The 20331-nt window shown below is 35.5% G+C and overlaps 2 protein-coding genes and 1 non-coding gene across 5 annotated transcripts; 2 read left to right on the plus strand and 1 right to left on the minus strand.

The window, feature by feature from the left end:
* Nucleotides 1-7454: 7454 nt before the first annotated feature.
* On the plus strand, nucleotides 7455-10958 carry LOC113356293 (protein GrpE-like). The gene is made up of 3 exons (XM_026599391.1): nucleotides 7455-7825; nucleotides 8399-8869; nucleotides 10426-10958. The coding sequence occupies exons 1-3, from the start codon at nucleotides 7517-7519 to the stop codon at nucleotides 10639-10641; spliced, it is 996 nt and encodes a 331-aa protein (XP_026455176.1). The 5' UTR covers nucleotides 7455-7516; the 3' UTR covers nucleotides 10642-10958.
* A 1566-nt stretch (nucleotides 10959-12524) lies between these two features.
* LOC113356294 (E3 ubiquitin ligase BIG BROTHER-related-like) lies at nucleotides 12525-17594 on the minus strand. Of its 3 annotated transcripts, none has more exons than XM_026599394.1 (8): nucleotides 16084-17594; nucleotides 15716-15782; nucleotides 15502-15545; nucleotides 15323-15367; nucleotides 15012-15136; nucleotides 14697-14805; nucleotides 13626-14508; nucleotides 12548-13476 (listed from the first exon to the last, which is right to left on the minus strand). In XM_026599394.1, exons 1-7 carry the CDS (start codon nucleotides 16192-16194, stop codon nucleotides 14464-14466), a joined length of 546 nt encoding a protein of 181 aa, XP_026455179.1. In that variant the 5' UTR covers nucleotides 16195-17594; the 3' UTR covers nucleotides 12548-13476; nucleotides 13626-14463. The 3 variants fall into 3 exon arrangements, with proteins under 3 accessions (XP_026455177.1, XP_026455179.1, XP_026455178.1); XM_026599393.1 differs by having other exon boundaries at nucleotides 15662-15782; nucleotides 16084-17588; XM_026599392.1 differs by lacking the exons at nucleotides 14697-14805; nucleotides 15012-15136; nucleotides 15323-15367; ... (1 more) ...; nucleotides 15716-15782; nucleotides 16084-17594 and having other exon boundaries at nucleotides 12525-13476; nucleotides 13626-14432.
* Nucleotides 17595-20053: 2459 nt separating this feature from the next.
* TRNAN-GUU lies at nucleotides 20054-20127 on the plus strand. Its single transcript has one exon. It is a non-coding gene; the product is annotated as a tRNA-Asn (tRNA).
* The last annotated feature ends 204 nt before the right edge of the window (nucleotides 20128-20331 follow it).

The following is a 20331-nucleotide window of genomic DNA, read 5'->3' on the forward strand; positions in this document are numbered from 1 at the left end:
GCCCAATTCTGGTATGGAAGAAATACCAAGTTTTCTGTATGTTTTTTTGTTGTTCCTAGAATCGGATTATGTGAATGTTCACATAAGCCGATTGTATAGCCTTTGATTTCTTATAATTAACCCATTTTTTTTCAGTTACTACTCTATCTTAGAATGAGTATAAAATCATACTCACTGTCGATTTCTATTCGAGTATAAATTTTTTACTTGAAATGAAAACAATTGCATACCCGATTGAAAATGGGTATGAGTCTGATTTCACATCCAGTTGAAAACGAGTATTAATTTATACTCGAACTGAATATGAGTATATTTTCAATATAATTTCATACTCGATTTGAAAATGAGTATGACATCATACTCATTCAAGTACAGATTTAAATTATGTTTGAAGTTTTTAAACACCAGCAGATAATCCGTCGATGTTAAGGTTCTTATTGATCGATTTTTGGTAAAAGAATTTTTTTTTTCTGTTTATTTTTGAGCTACAATGGGTCTATGTAGTAGTTAGTACCGACCGAATCTGGGTTCATTATGATGAACGTCAACCAGAATCGTCCTATGGAAGCAGAAACATCAACTGATTCTTGGTTGATGATTGTACAAAAAAAAGGTTTGGTAATCATTAATATTAGTTGATTTTTGAGTTAAAAAATCAAACTTTGTTAATCAATCAAATTTAATACTAATTAATCAGGACAAAATAGCCATTAATTAAAATAGTTGGATAAAAGCCTCAAATAAAATTTATAGGCCTCAAACTAACCGGACACTTTAACCCGAAATAATTTATGAAGATACCATATGGTTGGGATGTCAGTAAAACTTTAGGAAAAACTTCCATTCCACCATCCTTTCTATCTCATATATGAAACTCACTTTGGCCTAGGATGTCTGACCTCCGATATGAAAGTCGAAGTGAAATGAGTCAAGATCGAGCGACGCAGGTGAGTCATTACACAAATGTGCAAGACACGTGCAGAAGGCCTACAAAGAAATTGTACAAAGAGTTTACTTTACAGTTTACGGTAAAAGGCATCGGCAGTCTCTTCGTGCTCCTTTGGTTGTTGGGTCTTCAATGGTAGTTCCTTTATCCAATCACCCACTATCTTTTTCATCTCGTATTTCATCATTCACAAAACCCTCTAAGATCGTTGCATCTCCAACTACAATCCAACTCAATCAGTGTCTTCGAAAATCTAAGTTAGGGTTTCCACCCTCTACTACTTATCTCATCTCACCAGTTAGGCGTTCCTTCATATCCAAATCAAAGATGCGTTTTTTGTTTTAAAATCGTTACAATTATCTACCTGAATGGTGACTGAGATTGAATTCTTATAAATTAATTTCTTGGAACATGTTAGACACTGCTAGTATTAACTTGAAAGCTAGCTTAGAGGAATCCTTAAAATGCCGGTATAGTGTGAGACAGGACTATTGCATGCAAAGAGCCAAAGAAAATGTCTGACTTTTGATGATAAAAACACTAAACATTTTCATGATAAAGTCAAATTTAGGAAAAAGAGAACACTAATTGATTGTCTAAAAAGTAGCATTGGCATTTGGTTAACTGATAAAAGCATGATAGCTGATGAATTAAGAGATCATTTTAGTAAGATGAGTAGAACTAACAAACCTCCTAGTGAGAGTAGTTTACTTGATGTCTTAGAGCCATGTATTACCACATAGGAAAATGATTTTCTTATCCATCCTTATCTGATGAAGGAATCAAAGATATTGTCTAAAAAATGCAACCTTGGACTAGCCCAGGGCCTGATGGCTACCCTCCTAGTTTTTACCAGCAAATGCGGGATACAGTTGGTGTTGATACTATAACTATGGTTAAGAGTTTCTTCCATTATGGCCATCTCCTAAAACAGATGAATCACAATTTTGTGTCTCTGATTCCAAAAAACAATGCACCTAAGACCCCTGCAGATTTTAAGCCTATTAGTCTAAGTAATGTGAGTTATAAAATAATCTCTAAACTCTTAGCAAGTAGACTTAAAATTTTCATGGATAAGTTCATTTGTCCTTATCAAGCTGCTTTTTTATCTTCTAGGCAAATAACAGATAACATTGTTATAGCTCATGAGTTGGTAGATACAATGAGGAAAAAGAGAACTAAATCAGGGTTAGTGGCCATTGAACTTGACATGTCCAAGGCTTTTGATAGGATATAATGGAAAATTTTAATTGATATTTTGAAAAAACTTGGCTTTCATGATCATTGGTGCAATCTTATTAAACAACGTGTTTCTACTGTGTCCTCTTCTATTCTGCTGAATGGTGCACCTGGAGAGGTTTACTATCCCACAAGTGGTCTTAGACAGGGAGACCCTGGTCCCCTTATTTATTCATTATATGTATGGATGTGATCTCTAAAATGTTTATTGATGCTGAACACAAGAACCATATTCAGGGAATTAAGGTAACTACAACTAGACCTTCTGTGAGTCACTTATTTTTTGCTGATGATTGTCTTGTGTTTACCAGGGCAGCATTCAAAGGTGCTAAGAACTTAGATTTGATGCTAGAGAGGTTCAATAAGTATTTTGGCCAAGTCATAAACTTTAATAAGTCAGGAATTGCTTTCAGTCCTAAAATAGAACCTATGATAAAGTCTCAGATCCTTGTTATTCTTAAAATTAAAAATTTAGGATTAGCTGACAAGTATTTAGTTGTGCCATTACTGCTTCAGAGGCATAAAATGGCAACTTCCAAATATCTTGAGGATTCTTGTGAAAGTTGATTAGAAACATGGCAAGGTAAATACCTTAACCAACCAGTTATAACTGTTTTGATTAAATCTACTCTAGGTACTCTTGCTGCTCACCATCTATCAATATTTCTTATGCCTAAAAAAATGACAGACGTATTACATACTATTCAGAGGAAGTTTTTCTGGAATAAAAAAGGTACTACTAGAGGTTACTATCCTAGGAGCTGGGACACGGTGTCTAAGCCTATAGAACTAGGTGGTTTAAACATAAGAAAAAATGAGCATCTCAACACCGTCCTTCTAGCTAAGCTACCTTGGAGGATGTTACAAGAGTCCGATGCCCTGTGGGTGCAAATTCTCAGACATAAGTATTATAAATCTAATCCATTTCATGTAGAGAACTTTGAGTCTGTTTCCTGGGTATGGAAAAGTATATGTAAGGGTATAGAAAATGGTAAGAAAGCACTACTGTTAGGAAGTTGGGGATGGTAACTCTATTGAAATTTGAAAATATAAATGGTTACCAAATAGGAATTCCTTACTTGATGTTGTTGTTGCTTCTAGTAGTATGAAAACTGTTAACCAATTGATTGTGCAGGAAACAAGAAAGTGGAATGTAACTACTTTAAATTTCCTTTTTGACACAGATACTGTTAGTGATATTTGTAATATCAGAATTCCTCTCCATGGTAAGGATATTTTAAGATGGTCTCCAACTTACAATGGACAGTTTAGTGTTAAATCAACCTACAAATGTATTATTCATGATTTATATGGTGGTGAAACAAGTAATTTTCCCTGGAAATCTCTGTGGAAACTAGACATTCCACAAAAGATAAAACATCTTCTTTGGAAATGTATGAATGATTGTGTTTTTGTGAGAAGAAAACTGGCAAGATTTGTGAACTCCATGAGTAGTGTATGTTCTTTATGTGAACATGAAGAAGAAACAATCTGTTAAAGCACTACTCGGTCGAACTCGCAAGCGTTGTTATCTCAAGCTTGGTTGTCAAGTTTAGGTGATCAAAACTATAAGTCTTGATTTCTAGTCTACTTATAACTATGTCTCGGATTAGGGTAGAATGTGTAGTTGAGCTTTACACTTTACGGCGTTCATCGATTGAAGACGAAGATCTACTGAGGAGAGCTTGGAGGAATTTCAACAACAAAAGGTATGTGGAGACTAAAACTTATCCATCACTCAGAAGTTTATTATATTTTATCTCCTATTGAGACTAAGTCGTATAACTATATAGACTTTTACATTATACACATTTAATATTTCGAGCTGAGTTTAACTCGCTTATATCTTTCTCAAAATTTATGTTGGAAGATTTTTGCTTTAGCTACGTTCATCATTATTCTTGACGAGTTTAGTCGGAAACAATTTATTTGTTGGAAACTAAATAATAAGTCAAAAGATGATCATGTGAAAATTTCCTTGAAACATCTTACATGATTTGTGTGAGACAATCATTTGGTGTCGACTCAGAATGTTTTGTATTGATCATTCGATCACTTGAAAATTACTTATAAGTTAATAGTTTGTGTGAGACAGCTATTGTCGTCTTCTAAGGATGTTTCAATGATTGAAATGAGAGTTTAGAACAATTATCCATTGTCTGGATATATCATAGTATGCAAACCAATATGAAAACTGTTGTAGTATAATCAGGTCAGGAAACCAAGTTTGCAACCAGTATGCGAACGGTTTTAACGGTTAAAGTCCGGGAACCAAGTTTGCATACCAGTATGCGAACAGTTCTACCTGAGTTAGGTCCGGGACAACAATATGCATAACGTTTTGCGAACTGTCGGACAAGACCAAAGTTCGGAACTTAAGTTTGTGTACCCGTTTGCAAACTGAGTTGGTTTAAGTTCTAAATCGGTTAAGTATGATTTCATGCTCATGAACAAATTCATTTATAAATTAAGGAATGCAATCTTTGCAAACTGTGTCTAAATGTTCATGAATTGATTTTCTTGAATCTAATCCGATTTTGTTTCAATTGTGTCTTGTATAATTCTATGAGAATATAAAAAAATTGAATAACTCTATGAGTAACACAGTTAGATTCATTTGATTATCATTTGATCTAGAAGTGTTTGATGAATGTGGTTAATACAAAAGTGTTCATATGGCTAACTTCGGTTAACTATTGTTGAGCCAACTCAATATACACGTTTAGGTACGGTTACCCATATCTAAATGAAGGTATATTTCATTTGTGTGTAACAAGCTAAGAACATATAACGGTGGAGAGATATTGCTCTGGTTTTAAGCAAACTTAGCTTGAATCTTAAATCAGGATTTCATCTAACGGTGTATATTGTCTGCTTTGTTTCTAAGCTATCAAACCCTGATTTGAAGACTATATAAGGGAGACTCTAGCAACTGGAAAACTTAATCCCCACACCTCCTATGTAATACTAGTTGCGTACAAGAGTCGATTTTCCTTTAACCTAGGTTTTTCCTAAAACCATTTTAGGTTAACGACTTGAAGACTTCATTGGGATTCTGAAGCCGGATCCAACTATTTTCTCTGTAGTTGCGTGTTCTGATCTTACTTGTTATATCGTATTAAGTACTATCTTCTCTAAGATTTACTCGAGATTTATCTCCGATAGGTAAGATATAAAAAATAATCACAAAGCTCTTCATCTCATTCTTTGTGATTCCACAATAGCTTGTTCTACTACCATATTGTGAAGTTATTTTGAGGAGATTGATATTTCTAGGTTGTTTTTCGGAAATATAAGGTCGGATTATCAATTGGTTCCTGTTCACCTTGATTTATCAAAAGACAAAAACAAAACTTCGTAGTTATTTCTGTGGGAAACAAATTTATCTATTAGAATAGACTTTTCTGTGGGAGACAGATTTGTTTATAAGTCTTCGACTTTGGGTCGTAGAAACTCTTAGTTGTGGGTGAGATCATCTAAGGGAATCAAGTGCATAGAGTCCTGCTGGGATTCAGAGGCGTAAGGAACGCGACTGTACCTTAATCGGTGTGAGACTTGGTTAGGGCTCAACTAGATTCAAGTCTGAAGTTAATTTGTAGTAGGCTAGTGTCTGTAGCGGCTTAATACAGTGTGGTGTTCAAATCTGTACTAGGTGCCGGGGTTTTTCTCCATTTGCGGTTTTCTCATTAACAAAATTTCTGGTATCTGTGTTATTTCTTTTCCGCATTATATTTGTTTATATAATTAAAATATTACAGGTTTTGCGTAGTTCAATCAATTGGGAAATCCGACCTTGTTTGTTGGGTAGTAATTAATTGACACTTGAACATTGGTTTTTGATACCGTTCAAGTTATTTCTCATATCAATTGAGCTCACAGAGTTCTATCTGTTCAAGTGCAGATTGTATTGAGAAAAAGAGATACAACTCTTGGATATATTTCCTTGATTGAGTCTGACTGTGTAGTTGATTTTCTTGGAATTATATTGGAGTTAGTCCATACAGATTGCCAAACGAAATATTGGGTGTGGTTGTTAGACCCCCACTTTTTCACAATCAATCATATTTTTATTGATTGTGAAGTAACTAAAAGATCGTGGTTTGCTCTTGATGCTAACATTGCAAGTAGTATACTAAATGCTAATCTGCAGGAGTGGATTAAAAGTTGGTTCCAGAATAGTAATGAAACAGGAGAAGGATATGGGATTTTTATAAAGTTTGTTAGTTTTGCTATTTGGCAGATCTGGAAGCTTAGGTGTCCAGTTGTGTTTGATAATGCAACAGTTCATACATCACAATTAATAGCTCAAATAACTAAGGAGTTAAATGATTGGAATATTAACTCCATGAAGTGTAGGAATAGCAGATTAAATCCTAGGCAGAATATAATTGTGATCCCTTGGCAATTTCCAGAAAATGGGTATTACAAGTTAAATTTTGATGCTGCATTTTTGAAAGATGATAAACACATGGATATAGGACTAATGATGTTCTTTGATACAGGGCATTGTGGAGGTGCGCAGTCAATCTCGGGGTTAGCTTAGGATGAGGAACAAGCAGAAGCTTTAGCAGCACTGGAAGCCATAAAGTGGGCAAAAGCTTCAGCTGTTGACAAGTTACACTCGGAGGAAGATCGCCTCAACATAGTTAAAGCTATCAATGGTAGTGTAGGAAGTGTTTGATGGACTAATAATAATGTAATTCAAGATTGTAGAAATCTTTTAGACAGTTTTAAAGATCGGAAATGCACATTTGTGCATAGAGAATCTAATGAGGTGGCTAATAGCCTAGCAAAAAGGAGCTAGAATTTTTAGGAAGGATGGATGTTGACTTACAACATTTTCAACTTGGCTGAAATCTCTTTTCAGAGATGAACTGGGTGTAAATATTTTTTAAAGTTTTTAATGAATCCTCTTTTCTTATTAAAAAAAACATCAACCGATTCTTGGTAGATGATTGTACAAAAAAAAAAGTTCCATAATCATTAATACTAGTTGATTTTTGAGTTAACAAGATTAAACTTTGTTAATCAATCAAATTTAATACTAATTAATCAAAACAAAATAGTCATTAATTAAAATAATTGGATAAAGGCCTCGAATAAAATTTATAGGGCTCATACTAACCAGACACTTTAACCCGAAATAATTTGTGAAGATACCAACATGAGTGGGAATGTGGGATGCCAGCAACACTTTAGGAACATCTTCCATTCCACCATCCTTTCTATCTCATATATGAAAGTCACTTTGGCTTAGGATGGCTGACCTCCGATATGAAAGTCGAACTGAAATGAGTTAAGACCGAGCGACGCAGGTGAGTCAATACACAAATGTGCAAGACCCGTGTAGAAGGCCTACAAAGAAATAGTACTAAGAGTTTACTTGGAGTTTACAGTAAAAGGCAGCAGCAGTCTCCTCTTGCTCCTTGGTTGTTTGGGTCTTCAATGGCAGTTCCTTTATCCAATCACTCACTATCTTTTCCACCTCGTATTTCATCATTCACAAAACCCCCTAAGATCTTTGCATCTCCAACTACAATCCAACTCAATCAGTGTCTTTGCAAATCCAAGTTAGGGTTTCCAATCTCTACTACTTCTCCCATCTCACCAGTCAGGCGTTCCTTCATATCCAAATCAAAGGTGCGTTTTTTTTTTTGTTTTAAAATCGTTACAATTATCTACCTGAATGGTGACTGAGATTGAATTCTTATAAATTAATTTCTTGGAATTGGAATTCGGTCAGGATATAAAAAAGAATTTAGATACGAACGGATTATCTGAAATTGTACCTTTCCTAACAACAATTCTTTTCCTACTATGTAAAATGGCAAATGAGAATGGGTATGGGTAAACTTTCTTCAGGATGTTAAAAAGTTTTAATCTTTATCAAATTTTAGTTGCATGATGCTCCTGGTACTGCTAGGGCTTTTGAACCCGTAATTTGACAATAAGAATGTGGAACTCAATTACTAATGCACTGGCTATTAACTTACCATTGGTGTAACAAGTTTCGATATAAATTGATGATAGAATTATGATGAAACAGTTGAAAATATATATTTTGCGCGATGAGGCAATATCAGCTTTGTACTGTTGTATTTGATAATTGATCAACTACTGCATGTGCAAGCGCTAGGGAGAGCACTTATTACTTATCTCAGTTTTGTGCGCTTCAGACTTTGTTTTGCTGATTGGAGTAAAAATTATGTGCAGTCAATTGATGGGGAGGAGGGTAATCTTTTGCCTAGTTTGAAGACCCTTATTCCGCTTTACAAGGAGGCCATTCTTGATCTAGATGAACAGACTGTTTCTGATATAGAGGCATTAATATGTATCATTGTAAAAGAGAAGACTGAATTGACCAAAAAAGTTGCAACTCTATCTGAAAATGTCGCTTCTGGGAAGAAAAACTACATCCAAGTGCAAGCAGATTTTGAAAATTTTAGGAAACGGTTTGAGAAGGATCGTGCTAGATTGACATCTAATACTCAGGTAGATTTAATCGAGAGCCTTTTGCCCTTGGTAGACAATTTTGAGAGAGCCAAGCAACAATGCAAACCAGAAACAGAGAAGGAAGAAAAGCTTGTTACCAGCTATCAGGGCATATACAAGCAATTTGTGGAAACCATGAGAAGTTTGAATGTCGCTGTTATTGGAACAGTTGGAAAGCCATTTGATCCCTCTGTAAGTTTAACCTTCAAAAACTTCTTCCAACTCATATTTGCTTAGTCTTTAATTGCTCATTTTACCCATTTGCTTGAGACATACAAATCAGATATTGAGTTGCTCATTTATTTGGTAAACAGATATGCTGAAATGTGATTATTTTCTTTTTAAGAGCGATTAGTTCCTATGCAAACTTTTTTCGTTAGAGTATAACCAGTGATATAGAAACTGCAAGAAAGAAGAGGAATCTTCATTTTTTGCATTAACTTAGAAGTGAGATTCTCCATACATGATATTTTGTTTCGCATTCGATATTTGTGCTAATATGCTTATAGTCAGATGTCAGTTAGTCCCGTCAACATTATCTATTGCTTGCTCTATATGGCCCCTTGATGAGCTACTTCTAAGTTCTGACTTCTAACCAACTAAAGGATTAGGTTTTACCTAAGTATTGGGTAAAGAATAGTATAATATTCAATTGATTATTTTTTGTTTTTCTTAGAAAAACCCTCATGTTCACTTGTATACCTGGATCTAGATGCACAGGTAACAAATTCACCTGTGTAGACCAAAGGGATAATACTGTTTCAATAGTGATTAAAAGTTCTACTAATCTGCTCTACTCTGGGGAAATATGATCACCTTGATGAATCTTCACCGCGCACTGTGGTTCCTGCTATATTTTCTTTAGGAAAGCTGGTCACTGTAGAGAAAATGAATATGTATTGATACTAGAATCTGTTTTTGTTGAATACTCTATGTGACGATAGCTGTGTTAAGGCAATCAGAGGTATCTAATAGGGTTCTTAATAGTATACCGCTCCCAGTAGTCTCCAGCAACATCAGACCCTACAAGGAGTGGGAGTGAGAAAACAAGTCTATTTCTGAAGGCGTGTGTTTTATCTTTCATCACCCTTTTCTTTGTCCTACGTTTGACGGTCACAATAGGATTTTGTTATGAAAGGATAAGGTGATAAGCTTAATAGAAGGATAAACTAGTGTAAAGGAATAGATTTGGAAAAGTGGTGCTCACTACATGGTCTTACCATTTTTGAAAACAACTAGAATTCCGAAATTGACTCTTTTAGTGAAAGATAGAATGCCCCAAAGTTGTGAATGCCAAAAATGTTATGGAAGAACGATTTGAAAGGGTTTTTATGGAGGAGAAAACTGCACCTTGGTTACAGTTTACAGGGAAGAACTATTAAATAAACCAAATTGTCTAATTGATTGTGATTGTGATTTTGATTGGTAATTTTCTTTTGTATAGTTTTTAATACAATTAGGGTAACAGACAAAATGATTGAAGATAGTTGTCCTCGTCAATTTTGGGAATAAGCCAAGGAGATGTATTATTTTGTAGCAATCTGGTTTGTGGTGTGTCTGGTGTTGTGGTGTTTAAGTATGTGAACAAGCCAAGCACATCCTGAAGGTCTAATACCAGTGACTAACAAATTGATTTCCTACTTTTGCTTTTCTTGCTCATTTTTCTTACCTATACTTTGTTTCGATTTTTGTCATTGCTTCTTTTCTTGCACCCTAAGTCTTTCTTTCCTTTACTCTTTTTTCTGAAGCTTCATGAGGCCATTGCACGTGAAGAATCTCAACAATTCAGGGATGGAATTATAATTCAAGAAGTTCGCCGTGGGTTTCTTCTTGGAGATCGAGTTGTACGACCAGCCAAGGTTAAAGTCTCTTCAGGCCCAGGTCGACAAAAACCAGCAACTACAGCGGAGGAATCTAGCCAACCTACTGTAACAGCTGGCTTGGATGAAAGTTTAAACCGGTAACATTTAACCTTTCCACCAGATTAGAACATCACTTTTGTTGTAGTCTCTTTTCTTTTATTCTCCAATAGCCTGAATCTCAGTCTTGACAACATGTACCTTATGCAATTAAACCCCCTTTTGCAACAAAACCACCTTCTCCAATCATTAGAAAGTTCTATACTTACATTGTTCTCTGAAGCCAAGGGTTCTTAATGGGATTAAGCTGTTGAATTGAACCATTTCAATGAATATTAAATTCATTGTTGAGATTAAATTCTTTAAGAACTAAATGTTATCTTGATATATATATCAAATTTGAATTTTCTTTGGTTTGAGCATTTCACAGTCTTATAAAAGTGTAACCTAAATAGTAAATACATAGAAGCTGCAAGTGAGAAAATTGCTGCAGTGATGGGGATTTTGGTATTTGCTATTTGGACACTGAAGAGGGAAAAGGGCTATTAAGATTCCTCCGTTATAGAACATTCCTGGCGTTTTTACCTTTTTTTTTTTGAATGTTCAACAATCTAACGTAACCTTATTTTATCAAAACGAAGGCATGATTTCACATTTGCACCTTTTGAACATTCGATGAATACCTTAATTGGAACCTATTTTGTTTTTATTTTTATCTTACTCTCAAGTATATTCCTTCTGTCATTGTAGAGATTCTGCTGAACACTTATTTTTTGTTAGGCAGCAGGCCTCTATGAATAGATATATTTAGACAGTACTGAGATTGTAAAGCTTTTCAGGAGTTGCTAAGGTGAAGAGTAGAACTGTGTACACTTGTTATTGCTGTCTTTTCTTCATACGTGATCTTGGATCTTGAAGATCAGTTACATTCTCACAGGACGGGGTTAGTAGAAATAAATGTAGCGTAACACACAAATCATGTATAGGATCCCAGGTCAGTAACAGCGGTGAACTGAGTGAGTGACTTGCTTCTTTCCCAGTCCGTATTTTGTGCAATCTGATACTGCATGGGCGATTAATCAAATTAGAGGCAGGTGGATGAGCCACAACAACTATTGCTCAGACTCATTTGACTGGGCCGAACTGATTGGAGCCTGTTAATATAGTTTTGACAGGCGCTCATAAGATTTTTCACTAGCTTTAGTCCCTCGTAAGGTTTGTTCTAGCTCAGCTGTATGCTCAAATCTTGTTTCTGGTTTATGTTGTTTTCTTTCCTTTTGAGAAAGGAGAATAAATAATAGAGTGAAACTGGCAAAATAATTGACATAGGCCAAATCAATCTTTTCTAGACTTATATGAACAGATTTTATGTTTGGGTATGGACCGATTTTGGACCATACTGGGATACTCCTCACCACCATTGAATATAAAATGGTTGGATGCAATGTGTCTGAAGTTAGGTCCCCTCAGACGACTACACAGTAAAGCAATCACCTGTCCTATCAAGAAAATTGTGATCTCTAAGTGGTCCTTTCTTCAACTACACCTGATTACTGACTATAACCGGGGGTACGCCTGTCTTTGCTTTGAATCCATTCTACAGTTGTTTCTGTAGTTTATTATTATTTTGGTAGTTGCATTTTGTCCAAATAGCTTTTGGTCTGAAATTTATCCAGCTTTGAGTTTATTACCTGGACTAAACATTGACTCTCTAAGACTATGTTTGAATTATTACTCATGTTTCAGGAAAAGTGATACTTTTCCTGAAAGGAAGGCATTTTTTTTTACGGAAGTAGAAAGTAATTCTGGTTTGGGTTAGTGCAGTAGTACAAAGTATATGTACTACTAGTTCAGTGGTTGGTTTTTGCCAATGGTGGCAGGCTGGCAGCTTATACGGGGGTGTGGGTTCTATTTTCTTCTTGGCAACACATTATACCATAATTTCAGTCTTTAAACTAGTTTTGCCCAAAACCTTTGTCAACATCCAATTATTAATATGCCATAACTGCACTGCATTCGAAAATCAAACTGTCATTACATCAAGCAATACCCTCCCAAAATGGCAAAAAATTCAAAAATTCAACCATTAAAACTCAGACTCTGCTCTTAGATAAAGGGGAGAAAGACTAACACATATATGTATATGTGAAGCTTCACCCCAGCGCTTGCTTATCCAGCACGAGCAGTACAGTAGACAGGCAAACATCTAATGTGACAAGTGAGAAGACAAGAAAAAGAGAGATGGACAGGTCCACCTCAATAGGAAACAACGTCTATATCTTTTTATGGTGCTTTCATATGTAGTAGTAGGAAAGTTCACTCCAATCTCAATAATAATTATCCAATCTTTGGACCAGACTTTATAAAACAACCACATGAACCATTGGTGCAAAAGAAAAGAAATGTCCTTTCTCTTTCTCTACGGTTAATTTAACCAATTTGGCTTTTCATTTCATACCCGATGATGGTCCCTCTTCTTTGTCATAGTCTTTATCCAATTTTTCTTATTCCTAATCTTAAGTGAATTGCTGCTGCTGCTCCTGCTTTTCTTGCCTTTGTTACTTCTACTATCTTGGCAACCACTTTCCATCATTGTTGACTTCTTAAGCCTTACAAGTTGGAACAGAACTTGCCCAACCCTCTTTCTCCACCTAAGCATTCCCGCTCCACCATCTGAGCCCGTGGTACCACCATGGTGCTCCACAATACTAGTAATTCTATTATCAGTGTCCATCTTCTTCTTCTTCTTCTTCTTCTTCTTCTTCTTCCTTTTCATCGTCTCTGTAGTAGTAGTAGTATTGACATTGTGCATTATCTTTTTAGCTTTCAACGGTTCTGTTACTGTGGCCGTCACCGATGAGTGAGGTTTACAATGTTCTGTAGAATCCTTCACCCACGAGGCATTACCATTGTCTTCAAACTTGATCGAAATGAATGAATCTGGCAGGAGTAATTAAACACCAAATTTCAGTCTATGTTAGTACTAACAGACGTATTGTTTGCTGCATACTAAAAGATCACTAGAATCCTATGTACAAAGGAAAGAACTTGTGCAAAGTTGCGTGCGGAACTACAATTATTGTACATACCTTCTTGACTACTAGTACTGGTGGAAGTATCGTCAGTGTCAGTTGATTTCGCGGCCAATCTCTGTCCACGCCGAGAGGACTCAGAGCGACGAAGGAACGAGCCCAATGTAGAAACTTTTTGAAGAACATAAATGTGATGAGATTTTCTTGAGGATGTAGATCTTCTCCTGGAACGCTGTTTGTATTTTGATGATGATGTTGCTAATAAGATGACAAGTCTTTCTTTTAAGCAGAGGGAACAAACTCCTATTTGAATTTTAGTTGGATGAATGTTGCAGAAATTACTGTAATTTCCTTCTTCATTGCATCCATTCATGATGTTGTAGACGCACTCTAAGAATGTGAAGTGAAAATGAAGAATGCTCGTGGATTTTAAAGAAATGGAATTTGTCATTTTAAAGAGCAGAGGCACATGGGGTGTTGTCTACGCTCTCTTTCTGTCCCTGGATCAATCGATCTCTTTGCACGACAGAATGTCGGGCTAATGGGGTTTGGTTTGGGCCTAAAAGTAAGGCCTATATATCCAGTACAAGTGTGTTCACACGTGCGTTTGCAAAGTCGGCCAAAATTAGGAGTCTAATTGTCATTGATGTTTATGACATGACATGTTCACTCTCTTGAACAAAATTACGGGTCAGTGACTTTCTTTATTCAGATCAGCATGCAACATCTATCAGTGCACTTGAATGAAACAATTGGACAACTGATAAAACTGTACCAGCGGCTCTTTGGTCAAATAAGTTCAATGGATTTCAAACTGACAGCTAAACCATAACTATACATTCATTTCTGTTACATTTTTACATTGAGCAGATGAATCAGGAAAGTAAATAAGGCGTCAAGGAAGATTTTCGGAGATCTCAGTGTTGCATATGGCACAAACCTGCAAGACATGATTTTCAAGATTAACCAAGGAGAAAAATAAAATGAAGTTTGAACCAACTTATAAGGGCATGTCGGTTCGAAATTTAAAGTGCAGGTTGTTTCCCTTGTATAGTGATGAAATGGTTAGCTCACCATGTCACACCAAACTAAATAAAGCATAAAAGAGAAAAATAAGCAGTTCATTACCTTTTTGATTTGAAGCCATGTAGTTATACATTCTGAATGGTACATGTGGTCACATGGAAGTGTCATTACTTGCTCTTCTTCTTCATACTCGGTTTGGCAGATTACACACCTATCAGGTCCATGTTTATAGTTAGAATAGTTAGAAAAAAAGAATAAAGAACATTTCAAACAAGCAGTTGACTAATTTTCCTTTCTTGTGTTTGATTCTCATTATCCAGAACAGAAACAGTCAATTATAATGTTGTGCTGAAGAAGTACGATGCTGGTAAATGGAAATATTAGTGGAATTTTAGTACGGCTGCAAACTTGACTTACTGATCAACCCCATATTTTCCCTCCAGTAGTGATTTACATGCATAAGGAGTTATGCAAGATTTGATTTTGTCTGTCGACAGCCCTTTGTTCTCAGTTCCAACGAATTCTCCCAATGCAATCAAATCCTACACGCCATAAAAGAATAACAGGTAGAACAAAAATTAGTCATTCATTCATGCTGATTCAAAACTGTTAATTATTTATTTTATTTTTGAAATTTATGTGTACAAATAGAACCCGGCCTCATATGGTATAATATTTCTGAACGATTTCGTGAAAATATTGAAGACATTGTTTTAACCACATTTTACCTCATAGGATAATTCATCTGGATCGATTTCGTCCTCTTCCATGTCCTAAAACATATGGAGAAGGCATTATAGAAAAGCACATATATGAAAGAAGGGGAAAAGAGAACGTAGGTTGAGTGCAACGGAAGTTCCCTTCAAATTAACAGATTCTGGTACTGATATGGCAAGTGTTAGTATACCTCATCATCGTTGCTCGCTTCTCCATTGAGATCCAATAGTTCGGCTGTGGAATAATAAGTCAGAAATCATCCACATTAAATAATAAGTGGAACGAAGCTTTTAACGACCCTTTGGGCCTTTCTATAAAGTATTAAGCATAAACAACAGCGGTCTTATCACCTTCATCAATTTCATTCATTTCATTAGACAAGTAGTCATCAGTCTCAGAATCACCTTCAAAGTCCTCGTCGCTATCACTTGACTCACTTTCACTCGCCAAAAATGGTGTCAACGGTGTTTCCTAACATAAAAAACCCATTTATTATCCTTCCAAGTAAAACGAAAAAGCAATAACCAAAACAACATTACTTCTAGAACTAGCTAATGATTCCCACATATGTTTCAGCAGTGCAACATGGGATAATTATCTTAATGTTTTGCAACAAAATTTTAGATATCCTTAATGTGCTTTGTTCAATCAATAATATAATAGATTTTGAAAATAAACATGATACAAGACGAAATAAGTCCATAACCATAAAAAACAGATGGTAATCTATCTGTACATTGAAAAAAGAAAAAAGAGATCACGAGCGGAGAACCTGTTCCTGCAACGCCAAAGCAAAAGCGTAATCTGAGTCGATCCAGTTGAGTTGAACATAGGGTATACTGTTCCTATACGTATCATTCTGTTTGTTCTCTTCGTTATCCATGGAAGATAACTAAGTTCTTCTGATGGTGAAGAGAACCTAAGAAGAGAAACCTAATGAGAGTATTTGGAGGCAAATAATCAACTAAAAGAAGAGAACCAATAATGACTATGAGAGATACCCCTTGATCAAAGAAAAGGACCTTTTCTAAGTTTCTTCCTTCCTCAAAATACCAAATTTAGAATAAAGCACAAGGTATTTTCTCTCTTAGAGATATAATAGACGGTGGCTTGGTTTACACTCCTTGCCTCCAAATCATAGGGAAAGAACAGAAGAGGTGGCTTGGTTTACACTCCTTGTCTCCAAATCATTCTATTCAACCACAAATAGCAGATGTGTGTACTACACAAAATTAAAATTGAAAAGTTCTCTTTAAAAAAGAGAAGGTTAAAGAGGCTAAAAATGAACATTCGACTTCTTAAGGGAATCCTGTTTTCATACACACACACATGTACTGTCGCTGGACCATAGTGCATTTCAATGTAACAGAAATTAAAAGGTTAAATACCACACACATTATTTAAGAGCATTCTAAATTTTTACTAATTATCTGAAAAACTCAGGCCACGTAAGTGTTGAACTGCCACAACCCAAACTACGTATAATAAACTTATCTTTGTCAATCTCTTCAGACTAGATAGGACATCAAGTAGTAAAGAGTCTCCAAATTACATTTGACAAACCATGTGCTTTAGGTTCAATAAAATCGAGTAATTGTATTATAAGGAAATGGTGTATTTGCAAATACTTTTAGATCTTAGGTCTGAGTTATTGGGAAAGATTCCATCATTTTTCACAATCACAGATTAAGAGGTTTTATCGTTAAATATAACAAGCATTGGGTTACACGCGCAGCATATTAACTATCCTGAAAAGTATTATATCCATTAGTAAATTGACGATGGAAGAGGATCAGAGTAATCAAACAGAAAACAAGAAAGAACTTCACCACAAGCACAACAAAATTTTAACTATAAAACGACAAAAAGAGTATGAAGCAACAGTTTAAAGCATCAGGGACATTTAAAACAGAGACAGAGAAGAGGATAGGGTGAATGAGATGTAGCAGAACATTAAAGCAAGCACTACAAGCCTACAACACAGCACAACACAGCAGAAATCTCGGCATGCCGAAAACTATAACAACCAAGAAACAAAGAAAAAAACACCAGAACCTTCTATTGGCCTAGAAAAGCTTCAGAAAATCCAAAACATAGTCCAACGAAAACAGCTAAAGAGAGCTATGTGCAATGTGGATCAATCTCACTTGTATAGTCGTATTGTTATAGTCCTATAGCATTAGTGTTGAGTACTACATTTCATGGTTAATTTGACATAAAGGAGAAAAGTTTATTAAAGTATTATAGTGATACCTAAAAAACAAAATACAGATGAATTAACCATTGAACATATTACTTATCAGAATGAAAAAGAAAAGATTCAGAACAAGTACCTCTACTACAACTTTTCTCTGATTCTTGTGCTGCCCTTTGCCAATATTAAGATGCAATTCGAACAGTTTTACCCTGTCCAAAAGATTCAGATACGAAAACCATGTACACAGAACAGCATAAATGAACACGTCAAACAGCGTAAATGATACGCACCGAATAGAGATTCCAGACCAGCCACAGCTTAAAAACAGAGCTTAGAGGTCTATACGTACTGAATTCACAGAAAGTAACTCGATTCTCTGTAACCAAATTCTTGGTTGAAAGTTAACTGAAATTAAGATTTTAGAGAGCAATGGCATTAACGATTCTATACCATTTTCAGTCTAAAATACTGAAGATCATTTGATATACACTAAGACACTTTAAATATTTTATATACTTTGGGGGTTTGGAAATATAAAAGAATGAATTTCACAATGTAGTCACTGAAAACAGAAAGAACAAGACAGGAGAGTGAAAATAAACGGCAAATTAACAGATAGGACATGAATTTTTCATCAAGAGCTAAAATTCAGTCAAATCAAGAGAATGTTCTAAATTGTAACTAAAGTACAATTCAAAAGCTAGACATGACCACATTGAATCGAAGCCCAAACTAACCATAGAGCAATTACACTTAAAAGAAAACGGTCTCCTTTCTATTGGAGATCAAAATACAAAGAAATCTATAAGAATCAGAATCTATATACAAGAAGAAACAAAACCTCTCATTACCAAGTCGCCTATCACGAAATCATGTAAACTAATACTGAGAAGTGGTCTGAATGCGTTGATTATTCCACCTTATTCTGCACCCATGCTGCAACAAACACAAGATCTTTCTCACACCTTTCAAGAGATAAACAACCATGTCCCTCCATCTACAAGTAGTCTTCTGCAAACAACAGCAAAATAACTTAATGCAAGAAGATAAAAACACCAAAGGACGCTATTGGCAAAATAAATCTGGGGAGAATAAAGAGGATTAAAACAAAATAAACAGAAGTGTTCTAGTTTCTCAACCACTAAAGTCTCAGCCAAACCGAATTTCATCAGGTAGCAATACACTATTTGTCTGTAACTTCTAAGTACTGTGTCATCTGAAACTGAACCATCTCATATTAGCTCATTGTATTGGTGTTATTTGCTATAAACATCATTATTCTTCAGCTTGTTCTTTTCTTAGTTAAAATTGAACTTACGAACAACAACTTCAACTGTTACTCAAATATATCTCCTATTTCTTTGCTCCATTCTAACAGTTTCCACGGCAATACGAAGTAAACCCACTCTAAGCAATTGAAATACACCTAATTAGAAATTAGGTACAAAATATGACACCTTTCACACTCATGAGTCATGAACAGAAAAGCAAGGTTTCGACTTCCTAATCTACGTAGAGACATCTTTCCTTTACCAGCTGACAGAATCAAACACATTCCCTTTATCTGAATCCTAACAATGTGTAGGAGAGATCAAATCCTTCGGGTTTATCAATGTCTAGTCTTACCAATTCAAGCATTTAAACTTGAAAAAGATTAAAGGAATTATATTTACTTAACTGCCTCTCTAATTCCAGAAAGTCAGTAGTAATTCAGAATACTTCTATTCCATTTCAAAAACCTAATAGAGCATCTATTCTAGCTGGTTTATGAGTACTTAAGAATGAAGGAGAAATATGAAATTAAAAATACCAGTTTGAAGCCAAATTAGGAGCTCCCTTGCTTTTGTAGAACCGAGAGAGACGACCAGTTATTGGTTTCTTTGAGGGCTTCTTCCGTAAATTCTTGAGTATTTCTTGCACCACTGGAATATGAATTAGAACCAATTTCCAAGCTAAGAACCAACCTAAAAATTCAAAAACATATAAAATTTGAACCAAATTAGCACCAACACAAGTTATTAACAGAAATTATCAAAAACCCGCAAAGTTTAAAAAGCTAACATATAAGAAAATTTAATCGAGCAGAGAGATAACGATGAAAGGGCAAAGATAGAGAGAGGGGGAAAGGCTTACAAATCAGAATCAAAGAAAACACGAAGAAGATTGCGAGTAAGGGACGAAGAAGAATTAGAATCACGTAATCCAATGGCGAGAGAGAAGAAGAAGAAGACAGATGAGAAGAATCCATGTTCCTCTCTGGGAATCCCCCCTGGAATGCAGATTTCTCCGAGACACATGACCTAAAGGGAGTGTTTGAGAGAAGACCATCCCTTGGTAATGCGTCCAGCTTATGTGGCAAGACGATTCTGGACAGGAAATGAACCGTCTAGTTGAGTCACAACTCGGGATTGCATTACAAAAGTACTCCGGACTTTTCGAGAATCGAGACCATTTCCCCAATACGTTTTTGTTCGGTAAGATCGTCACTTTGCATGGCCCCTGCGCAATGATGACACGCACAAATGGAGCCAAATTTTTAGACAAAGTTGGAATAGCTCAGTTGGTTAGAGCGTATGGCTGTTAACCACAAGGTCACAGGTTCAATCCCTGTTTTTAGCGATTTGTTTTGAAAAAAGCTGGCGATAAGTCGGGCTTAGTCAAGCTGAATTTTTCTTCGTCTTCTTCGATCCAATCATCTCTTCTCATCTTAATTTCTAGCACTTTGATTATGTTCTTCTTATTCTAAATCTATTTCTGGCTCTAGTTTCTTTTGATTTTTGCTTTTTCATGCTATTATTTGTCTGAATCTTTTTAACCTAATTT

The sequence above is a fragment of the Papaver somniferum genome, chromosome 3, assembly GCF_003573695.1.
Source record: "Papaver somniferum cultivar HN1 chromosome 3, ASM357369v1, whole genome shotgun sequence".
NCBI lineage: Eukaryota > Viridiplantae > Streptophyta > Magnoliopsida > Ranunculales > Papaveraceae > Papaver > Papaver somniferum.